This window comes from Salvia miltiorrhiza, chromosome 8, assembly GCF_028751815.1.
Source record: "Salvia miltiorrhiza cultivar Shanhuang (shh) chromosome 8, IMPLAD_Smil_shh, whole genome shotgun sequence".
Lineage (NCBI taxonomy): Eukaryota > Viridiplantae > Streptophyta > Magnoliopsida > Lamiales > Lamiaceae > Salvia > Salvia miltiorrhiza.
In genome coordinates, this window is record NC_080394.1 from 15,162,157 (window position 1) to 15,188,977 (window position 26,821).

Genomic DNA, 26,821 nt, shown 5'->3' on the forward strand with positions numbered 1-26,821 from the left:
TTTTCTTAATATGTGTGAAAAGTGGGAGGGGACTAAAATGGTGGGACGGAGGGAGTACTTAATTGGTGTGGACCACACCACTTTACTACCACTTTCTTATTAAAAAATAAGTTTTCTTAATCTCCGTGCCCTAAAGAAGTGAGCCTATTGGAGTGGGACGGAGGGAGTATTATTTAATTCGTGAAAAATTATAGACTCTACCACTTTTATCCAATTTAATCTTTTTCTTATTTTCGTGTCAATAATATGTGAATCATGTTTAGTTGGACGGATGGAGTATAAAATGAGTATATCAAAATGGTGTAATGATATTTTTTTTTTTATCTCAAAATGGATACTTTCATATAACTCAAATATAAATTTGAAAAATATTATACTATACTAAAAACCTCCAAAATAAATGTGCAGCAAATGAGATTCCGAACCCTAAAAATTCTAACTTCTTTATAATGGATTTTAGGAGGAAGTGTCTTATCTGGAAATCATCATTCCGAATCCGATAACAAACTACAAAATTGTGCAATTGGGCTTCTATACTTAAAAAGTCCATTTCGTACCAAATAAACGAATGATGTTGGAAAAACAAATGGTAAAAAACTAAAATTAAAATTTCCTAGTTTATTCTTGTATAATAAGTTTATGATAACGACTAAAAATTAATGTCACAAAATTTACTATGTCAATTCAATAGTTGGAACATTAAAATGAAAAGATATTTTTATAATTTAGATGGATAGGATATCTATTCAATGAAAGTTTGTGTGTTTTCTGAATTTTATATTTTTCCTAAGAAGACAGACCTAAAAGATGTTGGTTAGTTTTATTTTAGGTTGAAACATTTGGACTATAATACCCCCCTCTCTGCTGGTAAGCCCAAAGGGTTAAGTTTGTTTACTTTTTAGCCATGAGCTGCAGTGAAGACAAAATTGAATGGAATAATTCTCTAAACTAATGAATGGAATAATTCTCTAAAACTAATGAATGGAATAATTCTCTAAAAAAGTTGCTGAATGAAAGATGGGTTAATCAAAATTGAAGCCACAAATTTAGAACAATCATATTTATGACAAAACCTGTTAATCAAAATTTTATTATACGAAGATTCTTCTATGAGTGAAGACAAATTTGCATTCTAGTTAGGCAACGAAAATATTTTTATATATGTCAAAGGGATCTTAAGCATTAAGACAATTTATCTTTCTTGCACGCATATGGGTTGACACTTTCTCCTTGTCTAGTTAATATTTTAAGATTAAAAATCAGTATTTATTCAGATTGAGCATTTATGTATCAATAAAAAAGAGATTATATATTGATTTAATTAATTTTTTTTCGTATATTAATTAATTGAAAAAGAAGCGGATCATATCAATTCTAGCATAACTGCTAAATTCGATGAATCTGGTGGAGTTAAATGCCATCCATTTTTCCCACTCATCAATTTGGTTGTGATTGCTGCATTTAATATAGTACTACTCCTTTTTCTTTTCTTTTTTTGTCGTAAAAAAAATTATAGTGCTTTTTTCTTTCTTTCTTTTAAAACAATATACATATACACATTTTTTATGTAGTAAGAATTCAAGTATTTTTCAAGCATACTAGTTAAACCCTAGTTCAAGTGCAATGACTTGCAAATTGTATACAGAGAATAGGTAAAGTATATTTGAAAAGAGTGATGCTATTTGGCCATAATAGCTTTAAAATCAATATATTTAAATATTTTGTTTAAAACAAAAAATACAATGTTGCTAGTTTTATTATTTAATGCACACTGCAATTTAAAAAAAATGTAATTTTTAAAATAAAAAAAATTATTAAATACTATTTTATTTTAAATATAAAAGTTTAAATATATAAATTTTATATTTTTTAGCCATAATATAAACAAACAACTTTTTCCCATTTGAAAAATCATATGAGTCGTACAACAAATTCAAGTATATAAAAGAATATGATAAAGTAATTGAAAACCAAATATTTTAAGAGGGTGTTTGGCTAAGCTTATAAGAGCATTGGCAACGGCATCCTCGATGCCCTACTCGAACTCGAGTATTGCACTCGAGTAGGCGTTGCAGGGAGGAGCTACTCGAGTGCTACTCGAGTTTTCGAGTATGCTCGAGTGATTTTTTTTTCTTTTTTTTTAATTCTCTTCTCCTCTTTAAAAATTTCTCTCTCCTCTTTAAAAACTAATATTATCAAGTAGGCTATCAAGGAACCCCAATGCAGCACTACCTACTCAATAACACAAACACTATCAAGTAGGCTATCAAGGAACCCCCAATGTGGATGCTCTAAGCTCTTTAAAACAGCTTATAAGTTATTGAGGAGCTTATAAGCCCCTTCAAAGTGTTTGGCAAAATAAGTTTTTAAATAGCCTTATAAACTGTAAAATTAAGTTCAAAGAGCTTATAAGCCCCTCAAAAAATAAGTTCCTCTATCCCAACTTATTTTCTCATTTTTTTTATAAGAAACACTCATTTTACAAAAATAACTCAATTATGATATATATATATTTTCATCATATATCATTCTAATTTCATTTTTTTAAATTTTTTTCTCTATAACTAAGATTTTTTCTCCTCAACTAAAAATTCTCTCTCTAGCTTATAAGTTCAATTACCCAAATACTTTGACAATTTATAAACTCTTAAGAAACTATATCTTATAAGCTTTTGAAATATCCTATAAACTTGGTAACCTCTTTAAAATAAGCTTACCCAAACACCCTCTAAATTCGAAATCATTATTACGCCGCCATCTTTAAAGATTTATGTATTCTCAACCCCCCAAAAAACTGTAATAATGCTTGAGTCTATTCAATATTTTTTTGATTTGAATGACGAATAAATTTAAATTTGTAGCTTGATCTCTCATTCTAACAAAAGCAATAAATAATTAAGTGGAGGCGGGGCCCATCAAAGTAGAAAGATCATCTAATACTTCATACTTGTATTCCTTGTCTGTGATGAGAGCGTCATAGTTATCGTCACCATGAGATAAGATAAAATTCTTAATATGAGAAAGCTAGTTATATCAGTGTAGTATACACACGACCGAGGTGGCTAATTTGCGTTTATTAGTTTTAATATTTTAATCATTACAAGAGAAATGGTTTAGTTACCCGATCCTGATGCTACGCAATAAATTACTCAAATTTTAGGGAGTTTTTAACTCTAATTAGTCGTGGTCAAACTTGTTACATAATGAATAACTCAAAGTTTTCACAATCGTACAACCTCTAGCATGGCAATTATAAAAATTGAATGATATTTATAGTAAATAAATATAATTTTTAAGTGAAAATCAAATTATTATTGATTTAATAAGAAAAATAAAGACGTTAGTAATATTTCCTCATATACAAATATTTTCCTTAATTCGACAGTTAAAGTCATATTTTCTAGTAATGTATGTAATTTTAATTTCATATTTTGTTTCGAATAATTATATTATAATAATTTTAAAATTCACATTTACCTTAATTAATTACATATGGGTTTTTTTTTAAAAAAAAATTGGTAAAAAATAGAATTACCTTAATTATATTATACTAATAATTTTAAAATTCACAACATATACCTTAATTACATGTTACCTGATACATTTAATATATTTGAAAACATGAAATGGATAACAAAAAAATCTATCTTATATACAAAATATTAAAAAACTGAGTCAATTAGGTTATAAATTTCTATTTATCGGATAATTAAGTATGAAAACTTACATTAACGTGGCAAAACACAAACAAGCGAAACAACTCTATCAAATCCCGGTTCAAATAAAAAAAGAAAATCTCCTCAAATCCCAAATTCTCAAATTCCGGCCTCCCTCTATTTTTTACTTTTCCTAATTTCCTTTTCTAAATATTTCAAAAATCGAGCTGCATAGTTAAACTGGTCGGCTTCAAAAAAATCGAGCTGTATATTTTGTACAATTTTCTTAAACACATTTTAAATCTTATATTAATGAACATGTTAAAGAATGCACACTCTTGTAAAACATATGAAAATAGCAAGTACTGTGCACATTTTTGTGGGATATTGGTAGTATTATTTATTAGCAATAATTACTCAATAATATTCAAATTGTATTAACACGAATAACTAATCACTGCAACAATTTAAATTAATAAAATTAAACAGGTTCGAATTATTATTTAAATTTTGGACAACTACGAGTATAACAATATTGTTGGGTATCTTCGCTTAGCCGAGGTTTCACCGATTGGTTCCCGATCATCCTGCCGCCTTCACTCGACACTCAAGTGTCAATGTCCTCTTCTCGACTCTCTTCCTTCTTTTTCTCCACTTAGTACCTGCAAATCACAAAAAAAAAACAGCAAGTAAAAGAGAAACATAGTAGAACTTAAAGAAGAAAGAAAAGAAAGTATTCAGAGCAATCGAGGTGGGAAAAATGTGTCATCGGGACACTTTGGCTCAAATTTTTCCCACAGTAGGCTCGGCTCTTCCAGCAGCTCAATGATCACGGCTCTGGGAACAGGGAGAACTGATCGGCACTCAAATCTCACTTTGCACAGCCACCAACAGCAGGAATCCGATGGACAGGATTCCGATGGCTTGCACACCCACAGAGTATCACCAAACAGGAATCCGATGGTCAGGAATCGGGCGACACAAGCAATCAATCGGAGCGAAGTTCATAAAGTTTTGAGCAAAAAAGTTTTGAGCAATGGAACAGAGGGAGTAGTAATTACTATCATACTTTATTTTCTTAATTGTAGGATTAGAAATCGAGACTTGTACTCAATTATTTTAACTTTGCGAACGAATGAATATTATTATTACATGATGGATTCGGGATTTGCCATTAGGGCCTGAATTTGTTGAATTATGACCTCTAGAAGTATTTGTATATTCCTGGATCATTTTTTTTTTTTGAGAATTTCATACTCCCTCCGTCCCACTTAAATTGGCACTTTCCTAAAATAGTATGTGGTCCCTACTTTCTCTACACACATAAAATAAGTGGACCCTACCTACTTTACACTCTTAACTCTTTATTTTTAATCCATGTGCCCAACTAAAAAGTGCCAATTTAAGTGGGACAGATGGAGTACAATTTATAGGTCCAGGTTGAATTAATGTTCTCAGGATTAAAACTCAGTCACTTATCTTATACTCCCTCTGTCCCAATAAAAGCAGTTTGTATTCTATTTTAGGCCTTCCATTATAAGTGTCATGTTTCCATAAATAAAAAATTTAACCCTTTAAAAAGTGTAGGTCCCACCACTTTTAACCAATTTACATCTTTTCCTTAATTTCCGTGCCGAAAAGTTTTGAGCACTTATAGTGAGACATATGGAATAATAAATAGTTGCTTGCATTTCATTAATTCAACAACAAGTATATTAAAAACATTTAATGACCTACATCTCTGCATTTTTTTTTAAAAAATATTTAATCTTGTGAAAAAATAGATTAATTTTTATTATTAATAGTTCATCTTATTTTAACTTGATTGACTCAAATTCAACATTGAAAATTAACTGAGAAAGAAAAATGAGATAAAAATAACACAAATTTAACAAACTAATACTCTCTCTAAAAATGGGGCACAATTACAATATTCGGCGTCCACAAAAAATAGGACACTTTCCCTTTTAGGACATGGACCCACTTCTTTTTCTTATATTTTATCCTTATAAATACCATTTATTTACAAAAAAAACAACTTCAATTCAATTTCAATCACTTATTTTAAATGATGGTGGGACTCTTTCTCCACTAACCGATCATATTATTAAAACTCGTATCCAAAGAATGTGCTCTATTTCTGGTGGATAGATGAAGTATAATAAAGGGTTAAGTATTAAATACACCCCTAACATAGACACCATTTTCAAGTGTGACTCCCTATACTCGACTTTGGTTCAACTAAATCCTTAAAGTCCTAAATTTGGTTCAATTACACTTTATGCCCTAACGGTTGTTAACTCCGTTAAGTATTTTATTTTATTTTTTTTATTTTCTTGGTGGTGGAAACACGCCGAAAACCTAATTTGACCAATTCTGCATCAATCTTCGATTCCTGCCTCAATTTTCGAAAAATCGTTGATTTTTCATGATCGAATTCTGTTATGTGCAGAACGAAAAATGGCGATAAGAGCTTCAGACCCGGTCCGAAGCCTTAAAAAGTTAAAATAGGCTCCAAAACGCCGAGAAGAGGTGTTTCCCAATCGGAGGCAGACAAAACCCTCTTCTTCTTTTTCTTTAACGTCGTCCAGAGCGCCTCAAACCAACCTCTCCAGTCAATTTTCCCACGGCGGCTACTCGTCATCCTCATCGTCGGCGGTATCGACGCTGGTACATCATCATCATACCTCCTCAATAACTCTGTTGCCACCAACAATTTCCTGGCGAAGCGGCACTCCTCCTCCTCCTCGTCGCAGTCGTGGCGCTGCGTCGTCCTCAACGGTAAGGATGTCATCGTTTTCCAGCGGAAGCTCCGCAAATCCACGACGAGTGCCGCTATCATGCAGAAACTGTCGGTGATCAGTAAAGGACATTTCACCAACATCGCTAAACTGGTCGGAATTTCAATTTCCGGTGAGCACATTTACCTTGTGTACGAATACGTGCAGGGATCAGACTTAGGTTTATGTATTCGCAGCAAAATCGACCCCAATTTCACGGTTCTCTCGACGTGGACGTCGTGGATGCAGATCGCGACAGACGTGTTTTCGGCGTGTTTTCATCACCAACAAAATTAAAAATAAAATAAAATACTTAACTGAGTTAAACAACCGTTAGGGTAGATGGTGTAATTGAATCAAATTTAAGACTTTAGGGGTTTAGTTGAACCAAAGCCGAATATAGGGAGCTACATGTGAAAAAGGTGTCTATGTTAGAGGTGTATTTGATACTTAATTAACCATATAATAAATCACTATAAAATGTGAAGCAATTAACGTGAATACTATGATTATTAAAAAATACTCCTTTCGTCCACGAAATGAGTATCTATTTCGAGACATCACGGGTTTTAAGATATGTATTGATCGTGGTGTCAGTGAAATAAGGGTTCTATCTTTTGAGGATATTAATTAAAGGATTTTGTAGGGTACACTTACCAAAAATGAAAATAGATACTCATTTCATGTACGAACTAAAAAGAATATATGAATACTCATTTCGTGAACGAATGAAGCATATTATATTCTCTCTTATATTATATATATATATATATATATATTAAAAGAACACTCAAAATTTCCGCCAGCGGATTACATGTGATAATTATTGTCTTGCTTATAATAACATAAAACCAATGTATTATAGTCATTATAAAGTACACACACAATCAAATTATATCGATGATAAGATGAAAAATTTAGATACCACTATTATTTTATTACTCCCTCCGTTCCACTCCAAATGTCCCATTTTTTATTTTTCGTTCCACTCCAAATATTTCATTTTCTTTTTTTGGCAATACATTCTCTCCATACTTAATACTTAAACAATTTTCATCAACTCACTTTATCTACTTTATACATATTTCTTAATCTCCATGCCTAAAATAGAGGAGATATTTGAAGTGAGACGGAGGGAGTACTATTTTATAGCTCAGCTCGGAGACGCAAGCAAATGTGAATTGTCGCATTAGGATCAAAGGTTGCATCAGTGTGACATTGGGATGACGTCATTGAATGATGAGTCCAACGACTAACTATTGGGTCCCCACTTCTATATTTTCCCTTCCCAATACCTCCAATCCCATGCATGCCCTTCACTCAACTAACACCAATACCATGAGATTCTCTTCTTTTTTTCATAACAATTTTTGTGAAATTTGGTTTTTTAAGCATAATTACTTTATTTAATATCGTTCGTAGGTTATTACTCCCTCAGTTCCACTATACGTGAGATTTTTTTTACACGAAAATTAAGAAAAGTGTATTTTGTTTGTAGGTGAAAAAATAAATATGTGTTTAAAGAGTAAAATCTTTACCAAAAAAGAAAAGAGTCTCACTTACAGTGGCACGCCTTAAATAGAAAGAGTCTCAGATACAGTGGGACGGATGGAGTATACAATAACATAATTTACCGTTGCGTCTCAGACCGGATGGGATCATCTGGTCCACAATTTAGTGTGTACCAATTTTAATTTATTTATTTTATAATTATTTTTTATGAAAATAAAAAATATTATTATATTATGAACTCTAATTAATATTTATTATTAGAAATTGAAATTTAAAAAAATTATATACCCTAACTTTAAATTAATGAATCCAAATAATCAATTATTAATTCAAATAAATATAAAAAAATAATTATAAACCTTAATTGGATGAGTGAACCCTTGTTAATTATCTATTTATTATGTTAAAGCATAATAAATTAAAATTAAAAAAATATAATTAAAATTTATAACAAATTAAGAATAATACACAGTGATGCACACTAAATTGTAGGACATAGGATCTCATCTTGTCTCAGACTTCCTTTAAAAAAATTGCTACCAATATTATTAACTTGTTGACCTGTAAGCACGAGGGTGATGATCCCATAACTACATGCACATAATTAAGATATGATTTACCTTTTCTTATTTGTACTCTCACAGTTTATTACTCCCTCCGTCCACCAATTCAAGGCCTACTTGCCTTTTTGGGACGTCCATAAAAACAAGGCCTACCTATTTTTGGTAAGTTTTTATTCATTATTTAATCAAAAAAGTCAAAAATTCTTTACAAAAAAGTGGGACCATTTCTCAACTCAACTAATAAAAATACACTTTTTCTTAAAAAGTGGGACCCTTTCTCCACTCAACTAATAAAAATACACTTTTTCTTAAAACCCGTGTTTTTTCCCCTAGGCCTTTAATTGGTGGACGGAGGGAGTATTTATTTCTATTTTGAATAAAGGTACGTGGAATTCTTCCTCTACTTTCATTATTTTAACACTCACATAAAATGTGATACTCTTATTGTACTCACAACACACTCAATCACTTTATTAAAATTCATATCATTCTTAAATGAATATTAAAATTGGGACGGAAGGAATATTATTTTTTAACTGACATATTAATAAATCGAGTTGATTATGAAATTGTTTATAGAATGTTGTAATAATAATAATAGTAATAATTCTTAAATATTTAGAACGATCGAAAAACTAATGTATGATATTTTCACAGTGAAAAAATTTAAGTGTTCTCAATTCTCATGGGATGACGTCCAATAAATATCGCAATCGAAATGACATGGTCGAAAAATAGTGAATGTTTGTATTTTTCTATGAAAGTTGTGAAAAATGAAAATCAAAGTTGACGAGAATTAAAAAACGCAGTAAAAGAAAGTGGTTATGTGAGGCATATAAATAAGAGGTGTGGGAGCAGACAGAAGAGACAGAGGCAGCGTGTAGTGTTTTTATATGATCTCTGCAACCAAACTAGTGTTGTTGAATCTCACAAAACACAAACCCAACAACATCAATACACCAAAACGCCAAATTTATTCTCATTTTCTGAGAAATATAATGTCTCTAACCGCTCAATCCACGGCCTTCCAACACCCCAGATTGGTAGCCAAGAAACTCTTGGCCAAGCCCCAGAGCGAGGGAGAAGGTGCAGTTGTCAGAAGAAGCATCGGAAGGTACCCTAATTTCTTCTTCAACAATCAACTAATTTTCTTCAAATTTTGAATTGTGCATGAAATTTTTGTTGTTGATTTCGTTTTGTTTCAAATATCGATTGTTTGGTGCTCGAAATTTGTAGGCCCGAGTTCAAGTCCCTGGATCCTTTCCTCTTGCTGGATGAATTTTCTGGTATATGATGATTTATTTGCATAAGCTCATGAATTTGAATTATCTAATTTTTATTGTGTTTCCTTCCACTCTCCTATTTCAGTTTCACCGCCTGCTGGATTCCCTGATCATCCCCACCGCGGTATCTACCATTCATAGTTGCTATGATTATATAAATTTCATATTCAAATATAAATTCAAAAAAAAAGAAAAAGAAAGTGATAAATTTATGATGTTTTTTCAGGGTTTGAGACTGTTACATACGTGTTACAGGTAATTTTCTGCTGTTTTTATAGTTGAGAGATGTGTATTTGCAATGAAATAAAATGGTCTCTCTAAATAGGGAGGCATCACACATCAAGATTTTGCTGGTCACAAGGGTACAATACATGCCGGTGAAGTGCAGGTAATAATTTCATGAATTTATTTATGTATTTCAAATTGGTAACGATCTTGGTGTGGTGCAGTGGATGACTGCAGGGAGGGGTATAGTCCACTCAGAAATGCCTGCAGGAGAAGGTACTCACACAGGCCTGCAACTGTGGATCAATCTCTCTTCCAATGATAAGATGTTAGTTTTTCCCTTTTTCAAATGTTGGTGGAAGCAATCCTGATTTGTGTCATGCTCTCCACGAATGAATTGAAGTATTCATTTGATGTTTAGTTACATGCATACTCAGTAGAATGAGTCCATTGATGAACAAAATGGGCTTGCAGGATTGAGCCTAGATATCAAGAATTGCTGAGAGATGACATCCCAAATGCAGAGGAAGACGGTGTTGAAGTTCGAGTGATTGCAGGGGAGTCGATGGGCGTTCACTCCCCGGTTTACACGCGAACCCCAACAATGTACCTCGATTTCACCCTACAACACAACTCTCAGCATCATCAGAGGATCCCAGAGTCATGGAACGCATTTGCATACATTATTGAAGGGGAAGGGGTGTTTGGGATACCTAACTCGCCTCCCGTGTCAGCTCACCATATCTTGGTTTTGGGGCCGGGCGAGGGGCTAAGCGTATGGAACAAGTCGGCCAAGCCACTGAGGTTCATCTTGGTGGGTGGTGAGCCACTCAATGAGCCAGTGGTTCAGCATGGCCCCTTTGTCATGAACACACAAGCCGAAATCGAGAAAACCATTGAGGACTACTACTATGGCAACAATGGCTTTGAGATGGCAAGAAACTGGAGGTCTAAATGACTGCTGCTGCAACAACTAAGTCAAATTAATTAGGTGATATCCAAAAAAAAAAAAAAAAGTTGTAAAGTTTCTGTCACTAGCAATCTCAATCTTCACCAACACATTCACACACACAAACACACCATCATCATTGGTTCAAGATTTTATCATAGTAATGGGGACAGAAAGCTTCTAGAAGCTTAGAAAATATGCAGCACTGAGATACTATGTTTGATAGCTGAGGTGATCATGATGGGGTCAGCTTGCTTCTAGAACTTGTTGATTCTTGTATTGTTTTTTCTTTTGGTTGTGTAATTAGTTTTGAGATTTACAAGTTTATTCTTGTCGGAATAAGATCTTCTAATAAATTGCATTAATCTTGTGACCACTGATGATTTTTTTTTTGGGTGTGGATGAAAAAAAGAAAAAGAACCTTTCTTGTGAGTTGGGATCAATCATGCCCTTAGAGGGTAATTGGTGGAACCACTTAGATTATTGAATGTGGCAGATATTGATTTGAACATAAATCAAGTTTTGATTTTTGATATTTCAATTGGACATGCATTGATAATGATAGTATTTTGTATTATTGACTTTGATCAAGTGCTGAAATAGTGCTGCCACACTATCCGTTTACAATTGTGATTTTGTGTTGATGCATTCGCTTATTTTTACAACTTTCGGTGGAACTCAAAAGTGGTATTTTAGTTGATCTGTCACATTGTTTTCTAGAAGAATGCATCAACACGAATTTATAGAGCTGCGTCTCATGAATGTTTTATATGTTTAGGAAATATTTATTTTTCCCTCCTTTTTTATCATGTATTTGTTAGAAATAAAAATATTGAAAAGCGTTCAAAAATATTTTCACACCACTATCTAAAGACAATAGTATTATCTAATATTGGAGAGAAAATTAGTGAAAATGAGTTGTCCGATAAAATATTCCATCTTATTTGGAGAAAATTTTCTATCATAATAAAAGTAGGGAGAAAGACATATGTAACCAAAAGCATATAGTTTGAGACTTATATAGCCACCATTTTTAAACCATGACTTTGGGGGTCAAAATGAAATGAAAAGACAAGCATGCCCTTACTAATTAGTGAATAAAAATAAAACAAAATTTAAATAGTATTTGACTTGAAAGAAAACTGATAAAACAAAATAAAAAATCAAACTTTGACTTAAGAATTAAAAAAAAAGGCCGATATTCATCTTTCTTCTTCCCCATTTCAAAACCATCGAACCGTTCCCCTTCCCCATTTCAAAATTTCCGTCCGTTCCCCTTCCCCATTTGCATTTCTTCACGGCGACCGTCGACTAACCACTTTCGTTCTCGGCGATTCTTCACGGCGCAACCTCCAGCGCCTCTTCTCCCCGACGACTCCAGCGGGCGACGCTTAGGGTTTCAGCGGGCGGCGCTTAGGACGGAGACAGAGCTCCAGCGGCGGCAGCGAGAGAGCTTCAGCAGCAGCGGCGCACGATGGTTCGTAAAATAGTCGGAAAAAAAGCCCCCTTCTCAAAATCGAAGAGGCATAAAAAAACCCCTTCTTTGCCTTCGAAAAAATCAAAAATGTCTAAGCAACAAGTTGAAGAACCTGCGACGGTGGAAGAGCACACCACTACCGCTGCCGGGAGTCCATCAACGGCGACGATGGACGAGCAAATCGTTGAAGAACAACCTCCAATGGAAGAAGTAAGTTGTCATTTTTTTTATATAATTTCAGTTGGAATTTGACGATAAATGCAATGTGGGAGTTGTAATATGAGGAATTGGTGTTGTTTAGATGATTTGTGTTACAATGCATGTGGTTTTTCAATTAATGTTGCAATTGATTTAGATGAAATTGGTTGATGAAATTGATTATGCACAATTGATGCATTAGGGCACAGTTTAATACTATGTGCACAATTGATAGAATAATGATCAATTTATTGCTTAATGCTTATAGAGAATTATTGTTGTATTTTAGGCAATGAATTGTTATTTATTTGTAATTTTAAATAATTGCAGCGCCGATTTAAATGGGTGAGGCCCGAATTGCAAGGATATCAAGCGCGCACAAATCTTTATGTGCGTGTTGAGGTGCTAACCCGGATTCGACAAAAGCTTCATAGCATGGGTATGGAAGAAAGGTTACTCGATGGAACATTTGGACATTTAGCCCAAATGAGGCGCTCGAGCAGCGCCAATAATGCCCTGTCCGAGTTCATTGCTCGAGAATTGCATGATGTTAGCTTCCCAGCGTTCGAGCAGCGCTATTTTGTTGGTGGGCATGAGATTAGGTTCACAGCCCGGGATTATGCCTTAGTCACGGGGCTTAGGTTCGGTCCGTGCAAATTCGACCCAACAAAGGATGATTATATCATCCCCGACAGCCTGCACATGCGTCATTTTCAGGGCGGGAAAGTGAGGGTTAAGATGTTGGAACATGAGTTCAATACGGGATTATTGAGGGATCCGGCTGATTACTTGAAGGCTGCCTATATAATTATCCTATACCAAATCTTGATTTGTCGTGGGGATACCTTATGGATAGAGGACTGGGTGTGGGCCTTAGTAGAGGACGAGGATGCATGGGCGAGTTTTCCGTGGGGATCCTACAGTTTTTCCATTTTATGCCATCAAATGAGTGTGGTGGCAAAACATCCAAACCAAATCCAGAGTACGCGAAGGACATATCATATCTTCGGCCCTGTGTGGGCATTTCAGATATGGATGTACGAGGTCCTCCCTAAATTGGGAAAATTGTGTGGGAAGCGTGATAGCGACACGAGCATTCCTCGCTTCTTGCACTGGGACACGCATGCTGCCCCTTCTGTTGATTTTTCTGAGTTTTTCGATCGTCAGGTAAGAGTTCTTAAAGTTCTTCATTTATTGGGTTTTTGTGAGTTTTTTATGATAATTGTTAACACTTTTTTTTAACTGATTTTGTGTAGCTGGCGATTACGCCTATGGTACCTACTCCTATGGAGGAAGCCCAGGAGTTCTTTCTCAGTGTTGTGAGAGGGGATCATATGAAGGTGGTTTTCCAGCCTTCGAAAAGGCATGCCGCCAAGAAACTGCTAGTAGATGAAGATATTGAGGAGGTCGAAGAAGATGAGCCACCTAAGAAGAGGAAAAGAGGGCAGCACAAGTCCAAAGAAGATGAGCCACCTAAGAAGACGAAAAGAGGGCATCAGCCTGAGTCAAGTGCAGCGGCCGAGAAGCGACAGCGGAGACATTCTCCAGAGCCCGCACAACCATCTACTACTTGCTGCTTGCATGGATTACCATGCCAGCATGCAGATATTGACGAGGAGGCTCACTTTGAGCGCTTGGCTCGAAGAATATCTCCTCATATGCTGCTGGATGACTCTGAGAAGGGTTGGATAAGCCGTTTAGCGCATAAATTGCTTGATATTTTTAGGCAAGAAGCGGATGAGTCACCCTCTGTCAGTGCGACTCCATCATCAGTGAGTCGTGGCGGTCCAATTGCAAATAGGCCTCTTGTCGAGTCTGAGGTATACCAGAGCCAGCAGAATGAGCAACAGGTGGCGGGTGATGTTTTAGTGGAGACGATAGAAGAGCAGGTGGAGGAGCAAGTGGAGGAGCCGCAGCCGCAGCAGGTGGAGGAGCCACAGCCGCAGCAGGTGGAGGAGCACGTGGAGGAGCAGGCCGAGAACGAGCCGAGTACGCCGTCAGTTCATTTTGATGAGGATTCCCCTGAGTCGGATGAAGACATGCTTCCCCCTGATTTGGGTCCACGAGTGTCACGTCCCTCTGCGGCCTTGAGGAGCCCGTATGAGTCGGGTGTTAGTACTCGTGCTCCTGGTACCCCTGCTAGCCTGAAAAGGCTATACAAAGAATTTAGATCGAAGCCGGCTGATGCAAAAGTGGTAGTCAGATCTACTGGGCATGACTTTGACAATGCCACTTTTGCGGACATCGAGGATATCTCTGTTGAGTTCACCGGGAAGGTAATATTTCATCCACTGTGCACATTCACCTTCATCTGTGCACATTCACCTTCATCTGTGCATGTCTGTAATATTTCATCCACTGTGCAGATAATTGATTGCTATTTGATTTACATGAGAGAGAGAGTGAAGAAGAAATGTGGCATATTTCCATCGGTGAACGAAAAGTTGACAAAAATTGTTGGATGTGAATTCTATGTAAGTTTCTTCATCTTTGATTAGTTTGTTTAGCATTATATAATATGTTTGCTAAATCTACTCATTGTTACATATTTAGACGATATTGAAAAGTGAGTTTGAAAAACTCCACGGACCAAAGCCGACTGGAGTAGGCCATGGGGTGAAAAGCCTCTACGGTTTTTGGAAGCCACCGAAGGGATTGGTGGCAGACGTCGGGGAATGGAAGCATGCGAAGCAGGTATTTATTTCTACTAAGAGTATAATTGTTTATTATAGACATGCTAACACGAATTCCTATTATGTAATGTAGCTTATTATCATATGTAATGTCGGCGGCTGTCATTGGGTCGTCCTTCGTGTACGATTGCACGAATGGATTGCTGAGTTGTACGACTCTTTGGCATACAAGTATGATACTGAGGCCGGGGTTTCATTATCCCATCGTGAGTTGGAATTGAAGCCTATTACTCGTCTTCTTCCCCGACTCTTGAGGCTGTCTCACTACTGGAAGCATCACGATTCGAAGCTGGAGGAACTGTATGAGATTCTACTGAAATTGATGCCTGCGTCGGATCAATTTTGTCAGACGGACTCAACGAGTTGCGGCCCCTTCTGCACCATGATACTCGATCGTCTCGTGACGAGTACAGAGCATCACCGAGGGTCTATCGACGAGCAGTACCTGTCCCAGTATAGACTTCGCGTTGGTCGTCGGATCTTTTCTGTTACTATGTGATAACATTTAGTTAGATTATGATTTGGGATGTTTTGAACTATAACTTAGGTTGTTTTGGATGTGTACGAATTTATCTAACTATTGTGCACGTATTTTCAATTATATCTATTGTTATTACTTGAATTTGACGTAGGAGACACAAAATCCAAATTTCTGATGCCCCATGTCCTTCAAATCGGGAAAATAGCAAGAGTTCTACGGTGCACGATGACAGTGCACAACTACGTACACAGTTTGCCCCAAACGGGGCTTGTTTTAGTAATTCCGATGCAATTAAGTGAAATTAAGTATGCAATTTCAATCAATAGGCATTATATTCAATAAAAACGAGTCAATAGTGTTCAATTCCATTACCCCCTCAAACATATTGAGCATATATCGCATGAGAGTTAAGTATACTAAGAGTACGTGTTAAAGTGCATATGATAGCATCGTAGTAATTGAGACGTGTTTGATAAAAGACAAGTATTCCATTTGATGTGTTATTACTTGAATTTGACGTAGGAGACACAAAATCCAAATTTCCGATGCCCCATGTCCTTCAAATCGGGAAAATAGCAAGAGTTCTACGGTGCACGATGACAGTGCACAACTACGTACACAGTTTGCCCCAAACGGGGCTTGTTTTAGTAATTCCGATGCAATTAAGTGAAATTAAGTATGCAATTTCAATCAATAGGCATTATATTCAATAAAAACGAGTCAATAGTGTTCAATTCCATTACCCCCTCAAACATATTGAGCATATATCGCATGAGAGTTAAGTATACTAAGAGTACGTGTTAGAGTGCATATGATAGCATCGTAGTAATTGAGACGTGTTTGATAAAAGACAAGTATTCCATTTGATGTGTTATTACTTGAATTTGACGTAGGAGACACAAAATCCAAATTTCCGATGCCCCATGTCCTTCAAATCGGGAAAATAGCAAGAGTTCTACGGTGCACGATGACAGTGCACAACTACGTACACAGTTTAACAACTACGTACACAGTTTGCCCCAAACGGGGCTTGTTTTAGTAATTCCGATGCAATTAAGTGAAATTAAGTATGCAATTTCAATCAATAGGCATTATATTCAATAAAAACGAGTCAATAGTGTTCAATTCAGTTCTACGGTCCACAATGACAGTGCACAACTACGTACACAGTTAATCGGGACTTACACAGTCTTCAACAACCGGGTCTTTTTCTTTCTCCGGGCATCTTCTCTTCGTATGATCTGTACTCTTACATATACTGCACTTCTTTTCTTGTCTCTTCCGTGGTTCAGGGTCCAACGAGTTGTTCAAATCTATGGCCTCGCTAGGAATGGATGCAGTGCATGATTTCCTATTGTGCCCACGTCCTTGACACCTACCGCAAAATTGTCGAGGTGTGGTAGACGATTTCTCAAGATGTGATTGAGCTCTGCTGTCTTTCGGTCTTCCAGATTGTCGCTTAATGACCGGTGGTCGAATAATGTAGCCAGTTACTGAAGTCGGCACATCCCACATGTCAGGTTGTGGAACTGGCTCTACCCGAGCTGCATAAGTTTGTAATAAAGCATGTTGTTTGAAATAACGTCCTACAAAGTCATAGACGTTGAGGTTGGCATGCCTAAAATAGAAAATAATTGATCAATTGTTAATTTCATTTATCAACTAAATAAATTGGAAACATTATATTAAATAAATAACCGAGATACCGTATAGCTGCACAAGCGTGACGACAAGGTATCATGTCCAAATCAAACTCACGACAATCGCATGTCAAGCTTTGTAGATCGACAAAGGTTGTCCTGTTATCTGATTCGACTTTAAAAACATGTGTCGTTGTTCCCCAAACTTTATACCGACGACCCAATTCTACAGACAAAGAGAGTTTTCTGAAAGCCTCCTCTGTTATCTCGTGGTCTCTCGCTAAAGCTGTTGCGCGTCGCTGTTCAAACCATTGTTCTACAATTGAGCGATACACTTCCAACATAGCGCAAACCAGCAAACGTCTCGCCCATAACAATCGAGCATTCATACTTTCGGCTGCATTGGACGTCATAAAACCGTAGCGCCGTACCGGGCACTTAGATCTTGCCCACCTTAATAAATAACTTAAAATCAGTCAACCGTGTATAAAGTATTCAATTGATTGTGTACTATAAAGATCAACTGTGCATATTGTACTCAGCCTGTGCATATCATATATATTTAATTACTAATAAATATATAAGAAAACTAACCTTTGAACCCCAATATCCGTCAGCCTTTTGTAAGCACCCTCCGGGTTGTGGGCTTCCAAAGCAGTGAAATTGACGTTAAATACTTCATGTCGATAACTGTACGCTGCATTTTTGTATATTTGAGCTACGTGACGGCCAAATCGCGCCAAGTTCTTTTGTATATGATAATAGCACAACCCGTGAGAAACATTAGGGTATATGGACTCAATGGCACTCTGGATGCTCATGTGTTGATCAGACACGATCAGTAAGTCATCCGGCGGATCTCCTAGGCTCATACGCAACATCGAGAAAAAATATGTCCATGATTCGTCATTCTCGATAGGACCAAGACCAATTGCAAGAGGAAAGACCCCTTCGTTCCCATCTTTGGTAACTGCGACGAATAGAACCCCTTTGTTCTTTCCTTTAAGGTGGGTTCCATCCACTACAATGACAGGCCTCAAATGATGTTTAAAGGCGTGAATAGACTGTCCAAGAGCTAAAAACATGTAGCGGAACTCACCTGTCAGAGTACTAGTCTGAACATCATATAGGGTCCCAGGATTACGCTCCCTCAACAAGTATAGATAAGTCGGGAGTCACTGATAAGACTGCTCGAACGCGCCATACATCATCTCTATAGCAATATCCCTGGACCGCAAAGCAAACTTGTAGCCCATCTCAATGCCAAATAGCCTAAGCATCTCATCAATCATCTCTTTCGGTTTGAGAACAACCCTCTCCACCGATAATTTACGTGAAAAGTATGCAGCAACTACTCTAGACGGCAGCATTCTCGGAGCAGTGCGACTCAAATTCGAATGACAAGTGTGGTCCGGAATGAACTTAATGATTCTCCAAATTCCAACTTTCTGTACTGCACGCAACATGAAAGGGCAATCGTCGTCATGTTTGCATATATAACCCAAACGTTTGTCACTGGATCGATCCACCGCGTACTCCACTTTTTTCTCCATGTGATAAAGCCCTACAGCAATTGCCAACTCATCCTTAGACCGAAATGTGGCATTCACCGCAAGTTGATCTTTATCTGGAAACGAGGGTTCATCCCAACATAATGGTAAGACACTATCAACCTCTGGGATGACAATCAACCAATTGCGGAGTTCATTACGCGAATCAGGATCGTCATCTTCAGCATGCACGTCTTTGTCCCGATGACGATCATTAGAAGAAAATTTACAATTCCCAATCATCTTCTCGAGGTGACCAGGATGGCGAATCCAACCTGTAAATTCATGGATTGCCGACAACACTATCTCTTCACGACGCTTGTCCACGATCTCATCATCTGTAGACATTATATCATCATCAGCATCATCGTCATCGGGTATGTCGTCATCGGAAGAGGCTATCTGAGTATGCGCGTTGACTGTTGGACGCTTGCCATCGCCAAAACGCCTTGATTCAGTGCGGTTTTCTACACCTGTAGCTGATTGTTTGCCTTTCTTGACCACATATACTATTGGATAGTCATTTTGTTCCAAAAGCAATCGAAAAAAATCTGTATCATTTTTCAAAGCAACTTTTGTTCTCCTACCATCGCTCATGCTCGTCAGGTAGTGAAACAAAAAATCAGAGGCGCTTTCACCACAATCCAGTTGCTCGTTAATCTCTCGTACTAGATTATCATAAGATAGCAAACCCACATGCATGTATACAAGAACCTCGTCCCCACCTATGTAATTAGATCTCTCCCAATGACCACCATGACGAATTGCTACACGTCGCGACGACATATCTGCAAATGAATCACGTAAAGTAATTGAGTACGTATATATCATGCATGCATATACAATTCAACTGTGCACAATATTTACATAATCAACTGTGTACGTATTATACTCAACTGTGTAGAAAATAAATATTGTATTTAAAAAATAAATAAAAAAATAAATAATATACTTCATTAGTCACTTAATTAACTAGCTAATTTAACAAAATTAAATATTTATTAATTTTTAATAATAAATTATTAAGATTTTTACGAGCTTGTAATTCAAATAATTTGTTAATGAATATATTAACAAATTCAAATAATAATTAATTAAAAAATTCAAATAATTAATAACAAATTCAAATAGTAATAATTAAGCTAATTCATAAATAATATGTCAACTGTGTATATAATTCAACAATGCACAATATTTTTTTTTTATTGTGGATGCAACTGTGTAGTTAAGAACAGTTGAGCTCAACTGTGTAGTTAAGAACAATTGAGCTCCCAACTGTGTAGCTAAGAACACATTCATAGCTCCAAACTGTGTCCTCAAAATCAACTATTTATTTTATATTTTTCACACTCAATGTGGTCTTAGACGTGAATAAACTAAATTTTTTCATTACAAAACAACAAATCATGAATTTGATATCAATATATTTTAAACTGTGTCATTTACAAATACAACTGTGTTCTGCAAAAATATTGTTCATCGCTCAGTAAAATCAAAAAATAAGACATACAATTGATACATTTGCCGTGAATTTAACATACATACCTAAATACAATCAGAATGCCCAAAGAATTTCGTCCGACCCAAGTGTTTTCAAATAAAAAAATCGCTATTTTTTTGGAGAAAATTTTCGTGGGTTTCATCCATTTTCGTCCGACCCAAAGAAAAGAATGAGGAAGAAGAACACAAATCCACTTTTCATCCATTTCTTCACCAACCTACCTTACATCCTCATTTATTATCACATTAATTTAGCTGTACGAACCATCTTAACCTACGAAAATCAAAGGTACGATGAAGAATCGTCAGTTTCATTAATGGTGAGGAAGAAAGAGTAATGGAAGCCAAAATGAAAATTGAAAGAGAGAGAGAGACGATGAAGAGGGGTGGGTGAGGAGTAAGTGGTGTTGAGTTGGCAGTTGGAGGTGGGTGAGGAGTGTATTCAATTTTTCTTTATTTCTATTCAACAATTAGTAAGGGTAACTTTGTCTTTTAATAGCATTTTGACCCCTAAAGTCATACTTTAAAAGTGGTGGCTACCAAAATCTCAAACTATATGCTTTTGGCTAGAAGTGTCTATTGTCACATAAAAGTATATATGTTCCATCAAAGTAAACGAACTTTATAGTAATAGTGGAACAAAATAAAAGTGGGAGAAGTAGACCAAATTGTAAATGTTGGAAGTTAGATTTTGATAGAAACAGTGAAACAAAAGTGGGGGATTACACTCGGCAACGAGGGATATTGAAGCACTTCTATTGCTGAGTGCTGACATTTTAACTAAAACTCCTATTAAAAGGGAAGGTTTTCGTAATTCTATCAAATTAAATCAGTCTTTTTAGAGCATTGGGTCTTGTTGTGTGTGTGTGAGTTCGTGTGCGTTTTGTAACTTGTGTTTTGTGTTGAATCCCATCTATGAAAAACTCAATTTTGTAATAAATTAAGGAGCGATCATCCAATTTTATCAAGTAAAAAAAAGGTAATAGTATCATTTAAAATTTTATTATGCGGACCTAAATGCATTTTTCCTACCCCCATCGTTCATCACCAATTTTTAGCATCGTCATTTACATCTTAAATATATTATATTCTTTTTTTTAATATGTCCATAACTGTTAACACACGAGTGCACTCAAAGTAATTCATCAGAAAAGTATTAGTGGAATTAAAAGGATTCACGACTCACCACTCAACTCATGAGATTGTCATTCTGCCAACTTGGCCGCCATCATTGTCTATTTTATGTAACAACACATTACAGTTAAATGTTTTATGCCATTTTATGTAACACATTACAGTTAAACCTTTGTATCTTTTGATGTTTCCTGCTCCCACCTACATCAATGCTCACAGTATTTAGTTGGAGCAAATCTTTAATAATACTAAGGTCAAAAATCAAAATCCTTATCTTCAAAAAGTCCACTTATTTTCATTGGTCAGCTGGTGGGGGTGGGGGTGGGGGTGGGCAGACTGCACAAACCTATGCATAGTGGGATATCTAGACATTTTCAATACAAAGTTGGAGTTCCAAATCAAGACAAAGAATAAACTAAAATGAATAATTATTTCAGTGTTTAAAATATGATAAAACAAACTGTAGTGGGAATTCTATAAATAAATGTTATCAGATTTCCAGATAACACAATCAAAATAGAGTATAATTTACACTTCCAGAGCAAAGAAGTTTTAGTATAGAAATTCAAGATTTTTAAAAAAACCCACGTTTGGTCATTGTAGGATCCCTTTCTATGTAGAAGGAAGAAAACAGATGAATAAAATAGGATAAATCAACCAAATTTAAGAATGTCAAATGGCTCTCATGCATGTTTTTTGATTGAATAAGAGCTTTGCTTCCAGAGTCACCTGGAACAACAAGAATATGATCCCCCTTTTTGCTTTGGTTCATCAGCACCGTCTTGGACGAGGGATACTCTGTTGACTGATAGTTCTGCTTTGTATGAATCTGAATTCAAGACCTTCCTGCTGACATTGTTATAAATCTCGCGTATGACTAAATCAAAAGCCTTCTTTACATTTGTAGAGTCCAATGCTGAGGTTTCCATGAAAAATAATCCTTCTGATTCGGCTAGGCTTTTGCCTTCCTCCACGCTCACATCCCTGATATTGTCCAAGTCTAGTTTGTTCCCCACGAGCATCTTTGCAACTGCTGTGTCTGAATGAGCTGGATGAAGAGTATTGCGCGCATCAGATTTCACAAAGCATGTACAAGTAGGGATCTTAAAATATGTACTCTAGATACAAATAAGCAAGTACACAGACAGAATATTCTTCTCTAATATTTTCAACTCATTCAGTTCTTCATCAAAAGTAAACTATAATGAACTACGGCAACAGAATATATATAAGCACAAAGTTTGATCTTACCACACAAGATAAAAAGTTTGATCAGATAACAAAACATAGAGTAAAAAGAACATACAAGAAAAAAAGATCTTTCGTAAAGCTGTTTCTCATGGCTTAACATTATAGCCTCGAGACCTCAAAGCAAATCAAGCGATCAATTATAGTAGTATTTACTATTTGAACTCCAAGCTATTTCAGTAAAACAAAGAAATTTGTAATATCTTTCCCAAACACAAGCCCCAGACAATTAATCACTAAAATCAAACTTACAATACAAAAATTTAGTGTTAGGGTACGTGATAAGATTATTTTTCAAACACATGTGAGTAAAAGAACAATTTTGACCTACAAAAATCATCTCACTCCCACCCCCACCCCCACCCCCACCCCCACTCTGGAAAAGAGAATCTAGTTCTCATAAAAATTAAGAGAAGAATTATAAGAAATATGTTTAATAATAATTATGTCAATGCATAACTAACTACTAATAATCCAATAATAGCATATAGTTTCACGAGCACAATCTTTGAAACATCAAAAAGTACGCAAATATTATGTTACTCGTATCATAAGAAAAAAGCTATGAGTATTAAAAAGTAAATGGCATCTACTTTAGAAAAAAAATGTACCCTAACCAATTTATTTAGTCTAACATTTTATATAGAGCATGTGTCATTTCCTAAAATACAAGTCGAATTATTATTGTGCAATCTGAACAAAAGACAGGAATATATGAAAAGTCACCAACAAATAGTTTATTTCAAATTAACTACATAAATTTCTGCTAAACCAAATTTAACATATAGAAACATAAGATGAGAAAATTAATGTCAGCAAAAATATAAAGGCTAAACAAAAAGTAAGAAATCATCATCTTAGGTCTTAGAGGCCGTGAATAAATGAATAAATAAATAAATAAAAACACTTCAATATCTGTATAACTAACAGATTAGTACCTCCAAACTCCAGTAAGCTTAATATACTGTATTAAAATTCAGTTAGTTGGGTCCCACTCTAAGGGTTGCCTACATCATACAAATATATATCCCTCAATTTTCAGACTAAACAATCCCACCTTCTAAGAAATAAAAGACAGTGAAATTGCCAGATTGAACCCGGAAACCTGGATTATAAGTTCAGATTTAAGGAAGTGTAAATACTAGATGATGTGGTATGATCTAAATTTTATACTCCATCATAACCGGGAAAGATCTAGACAACTCTCTGGTAAATGTGAAGACTGAAATTGACTAAATCTGTGGAATTTCACATGAGTAATCTACCTGAACAACTTGACCAATGATTCACTGACTTGGTTGGACAGAAGAATCTAGACACCACATGTCAACTCCTCCCCAAAATAAAAAATTAGAAAGTAAATGAACACACATAATGCATTCGATTGTCACACGAGCACAAGCACAGTACCCATATATAAACCAATATAAATATATATACAGCCTACAGAAGAGGAAGGCAAGCAACATTTTCTTGTTCTACTATCTGAGAATCACAGAATATGGGGCCACATAGCAAGCGAAGCAATCTTGATTTTAAGTTAGTTATAAGCTACTAACGAAAGGAATCAAGATCATGATTAAAATATACAGGTTGAGCTTTAAAAAACTGACTTTCATCCACTGTTATATCATTCCTCAAACAATTTTCACCACTTCCGAAAAAAAAATAAAAAATTATAGTATCACTAAACTAGACAACGTAATTTACGAAATTGGCTCCAACTCAATCTAACATACACCTCCAATCTTGAATCAGGTCAATTTTGAGCTCCCAAACAAAAATTAAGTAGATTCTTCCCACATTATAATTTCTAATACAAAGAGTTTCCAACCAAGAATACCCAAAATTTGACACTTCCATGTTAAAATTGCCAAATTGAGGAAGAGGCCACTTTACCAAACTAAAGATTATAAATTTAAATTCTTCCAAGAATGATTATTCAGATTGCAATTATGTGCAAAGCATGTCTTCTATGATTAAATATGTGACAGATGATAAAATGGAGACAGCATTATCATTCAAACCGCTGTTCACACTTTCTCTTCTAACCAGAAAGGAATTCTCTTTCTCAAATATAAGCAACTTTTCTGTCCGGAGTATATTCTAAAGCTTTCTCCGTGGTTGATCAATTCCTCAAAAGAATCTAAACTCTAATCTGTTCGCTTTCACTTAAGAAAAATTGAATATGTTACTTTCCCATAGTAATTCAATATGATAACGCGCCAAAAGAGATAGTCCCGCCCACGCACAATCATCGGAATCCACAATTTTTGAGATCGAAAAAAATCAGATCTGTAATAAATTTCTGCCCTAGCTGGAAACTGTTTCTTCGACAGGAATGCTTGTTTTCTAACACCATTGAAACGGAAGCACCGCCACCAAATTCCTCAAGTATCATACAACCTATCCATACTGCAATTTGTACATAATCAAGCAGATCGATTCTTCTATCATATCACTTCCAATCAGAACAAATGAACTCATCTCATCCTCGGTTTCAAATCGATCAAATTTCGATTCCAAACATAAAATTGATCATTCCACAAAAATAAAAATAAAAAATCAACTAAGTAGAAATGGAGAAATGAGGAAAAGAGACGTACTCTTGAGTTCATCGAGCCATCGGGGAATACTGTCGAAAGTCGATCTCCTGCTGATGTCATAGACGACAAGCGCGCCGAACGCGCCGCGGTAGTAGGCGGAGGTGACAGCGCGGAATCTCTCCTGGCCGGCGGTGTCCCAAATCTGAGCCTTAACTTCCTTGCCGTCGATTTCAAGGGTCTGCGTCTGGAACTCAACCCCAATAGTGGCCTTAGAGTGCATGTTGAACTCATTTCTCGCATAGCGGGAGAGCAGGTTGGATTTCCCGACGGCGGAATCGCCTATTATAACAATCTTGAACAGGTACTCCTCCCCCTCGTCGTCGGAAGAAGACGCCATGGGAAGAAGGTGTGGAGGTGCGAAGACGGTGAGAGAGAGAGAGAGTAAATGATGATGGTGTGATGAGAGCTGGCAAATATGTGATGACAGGTTTTAAGACAGGAATGCGTGCTTGAGGGGGGTGGGGGTGGGGGTGGGGGTGGGGTATAACGGCTTTGTATTTGATCTATTTTTTATTTAGTTTATTTTCTATTTAAGTAATCGTGAGATTGACAATAGTAACGCAAAAATCAACGTTAAAAATAGAGGGAGAAAGATGATTTACTAACAGAATATTTTGGGATTTTGGTAATAGACCGATACGTTTATGGTAACAGGTTCATAATCTGATTTTAATCACGTGTCTGATATATTGGGCATTTGTAATCTAGGAATTCAAATATTTTTCAATAATTATCATATTGGAGTCAGTTTAATATTTTTATAACTATAATTATACAAAATTGTTCACCTATCCATTATGAACGCATTGTGTTCACGGTTATATGGTATGCCATTGCCATGTAAAAAAGAGAATTATCATATTTAATTTAAATTAAAAATATTATTAATACTATTTTTATTATATAAAAATTTACTATCATAAATAAGAATTAACTTAACTAATTTTTTACCCTGATAAAATACTTTTGATTCTTAAACTCATTCGAGAAGAGAAAAGGAATAATTAATCCGGGTGAAGTTCAAGTTCATGTCCACCATTAGAGCATCCGCAATGGGGTTACTTGATAGCCTACTTGATAGTGGTTGTGTTATTGAGTAGGTAGTGCTGCATTGGGGTTACTTGATAGCCTACTTGATAAAATTAGTTTTGATTTTTATGTTTTTCATTTAAATTTAATTGCATAATTTAAATAACATATTTTTCTAATAGTTAAATACGCCATTAAACATAAAATTTTAAAACACCTAAAACTTAAAAAAAATTACATAAAAATTAAAAACACCTAAAACATCATAAAAAACCATCATTAAAATTACATAATTAA

At 35.6% G+C, this 26,821-nt stretch overlaps 4 protein-coding genes across 4 annotated transcripts; 2 read left to right on the forward strand and 2 right to left on the reverse strand.

The window, feature by feature from the left end:
• The first annotated feature begins 9,247 nt into the window (after nucleotides 1-9,247).
• On the forward strand, nucleotides 9,248-11,333 carry LOC131001364 (pirin-like protein). Its single transcript, XM_057927739.1, has 7 exons — nucleotides 9,248-9,625; nucleotides 9,748-9,797; nucleotides 9,880-9,918; nucleotides 10,021-10,049; nucleotides 10,120-10,182; nucleotides 10,244-10,347; nucleotides 10,494-11,333. The coding sequence occupies exons 1-7, from the start codon at nucleotides 9,405-9,407 to the stop codon at nucleotides 10,975-10,977; spliced, it is 990 nt and encodes a 329-aa protein (XP_057783722.1). The 5' UTR covers nucleotides 9,248-9,404; the 3' UTR covers nucleotides 10,978-11,333.
• A 616-nt stretch (nucleotides 11,334-11,949) lies between these two features.
• Nucleotides 11,950-15,901, forward strand: LOC131001343 (uncharacterized). The gene is made up of 6 exons (XM_057927710.1): nucleotides 11,950-12,655; nucleotides 12,974-13,810; nucleotides 13,900-14,919; nucleotides 15,010-15,117; nucleotides 15,197-15,337; nucleotides 15,410-15,901. Exons 1-6 carry the CDS (start codon nucleotides 12,443-12,445, stop codon nucleotides 15,833-15,835), a joined length of 2,745 nt encoding a protein of 914 aa, XP_057783693.1. The 5' UTR covers nucleotides 11,950-12,442; the 3' UTR covers nucleotides 15,836-15,901.
• A 1,086-nt stretch (nucleotides 15,902-16,987) lies between these two features.
• On the reverse strand, nucleotides 16,988-18,550 carry LOC130998113 (uncharacterized). Its single transcript, XM_057923548.1, has 3 exons — nucleotides 18,052-18,550; nucleotides 17,524-17,910; nucleotides 16,988-17,435 (listed from the first exon to the last, which is right to left on the reverse strand). The coding sequence occupies exons 1-3, from the start codon at nucleotides 18,540-18,542 to the stop codon at nucleotides 16,988-16,990; spliced, it is 1,326 nt and encodes a 441-aa protein (XP_057779531.1). The 5' UTR covers nucleotides 18,543-18,550.
• A 3,542-nt stretch (nucleotides 18,551-22,092) lies between these two features.
• LOC131001366 (ras-related protein RABA5c-like) lies at nucleotides 22,093-25,989 on the reverse strand. The gene is made up of 2 exons (XM_057927741.1): nucleotides 25,496-25,989; nucleotides 22,093-22,689 (listed from the first exon to the last, which is right to left on the reverse strand). Exons 1-2 carry the CDS (start codon nucleotides 25,830-25,832, stop codon nucleotides 22,367-22,369), a joined length of 660 nt encoding a protein of 219 aa, XP_057783724.1. The 5' UTR covers nucleotides 25,833-25,989; the 3' UTR covers nucleotides 22,093-22,366.
• Between the last annotated feature and the right edge of the window lie 832 nt (nucleotides 25,990-26,821).

Bases quoted from the DNA above. Each gene is read 5' to 3' on its own strand.
- LOC131001364 (XM_057927739.1), top strand. From the start codon at position 9,405: ATGATCTCTGCAACCAAACTAGTGTTGTTGAATCTCACAAAACACAAA. The intron at 9,919-10,020 runs GTATCTACCATT...ATGTTTTTTCAG, and splicing joins CCCTGATCATCCCCACCGCG to GGTTTGAGACTGTTACATAC. The intron at 10,183-10,243 runs GTAATAATTTCA...GGTGTGGTGCAG, and splicing joins TACATGCCGGTGAAGTGCAG to TGGATGACTGCAGGGAGGGG.
- LOC131001343 (XM_057927710.1), top strand. From the start codon at position 12,443: ATGGTTCGTAAAATAGTCGGAAAAAAAGCCCCCTTCTCAAAATCGAAG. The intron at 12,656-12,973 runs GTAAGTTGTCAT...AAATAATTGCAG, and splicing joins AACAACCTCCAATGGAAGAA to CGCCGATTTAAATGGGTGAG. The intron at 14,920-15,009 runs GTAATATTTCAT...TCCACTGTGCAG, and splicing joins CTGTTGAGTTCACCGGGAAG to ATAATTGATTGCTATTTGAT.
- LOC130998113 (XM_057923548.1), bottom strand. From the start codon at position 18,542: ATGTTTTTAGCTCTTGGACAGTCTATTCACGCCTTTAAACATCATTTG. The intron at 17,911-18,051 runs GTTAGTTTTCTT...TTATTTATTAAG, and splicing joins ACGGATATTGGGGTTCAAAG to GTGGGCAAGATCTAAGTGCC. The intron at 17,436-17,523 runs GTATCTCGGTTA...TTTCTATTTTAG, and splicing joins CACGCTTGTGCAGCTATACG to GCATGCCAACCTCAACGTCT.
- LOC131001366 (XM_057927741.1), bottom strand. From the start codon at position 25,832: ATGGCGTCTTCTTCCGACGACGAGGGGGAGGAGTACCTGTTCAAGATT. The intron at 22,690-25,495 runs GTACGTCTCTTT...CTCTTCATCCAG, and splicing joins ATGGCTCGATGAACTCAAGA to CTCATTCAGACACAGCAGTT.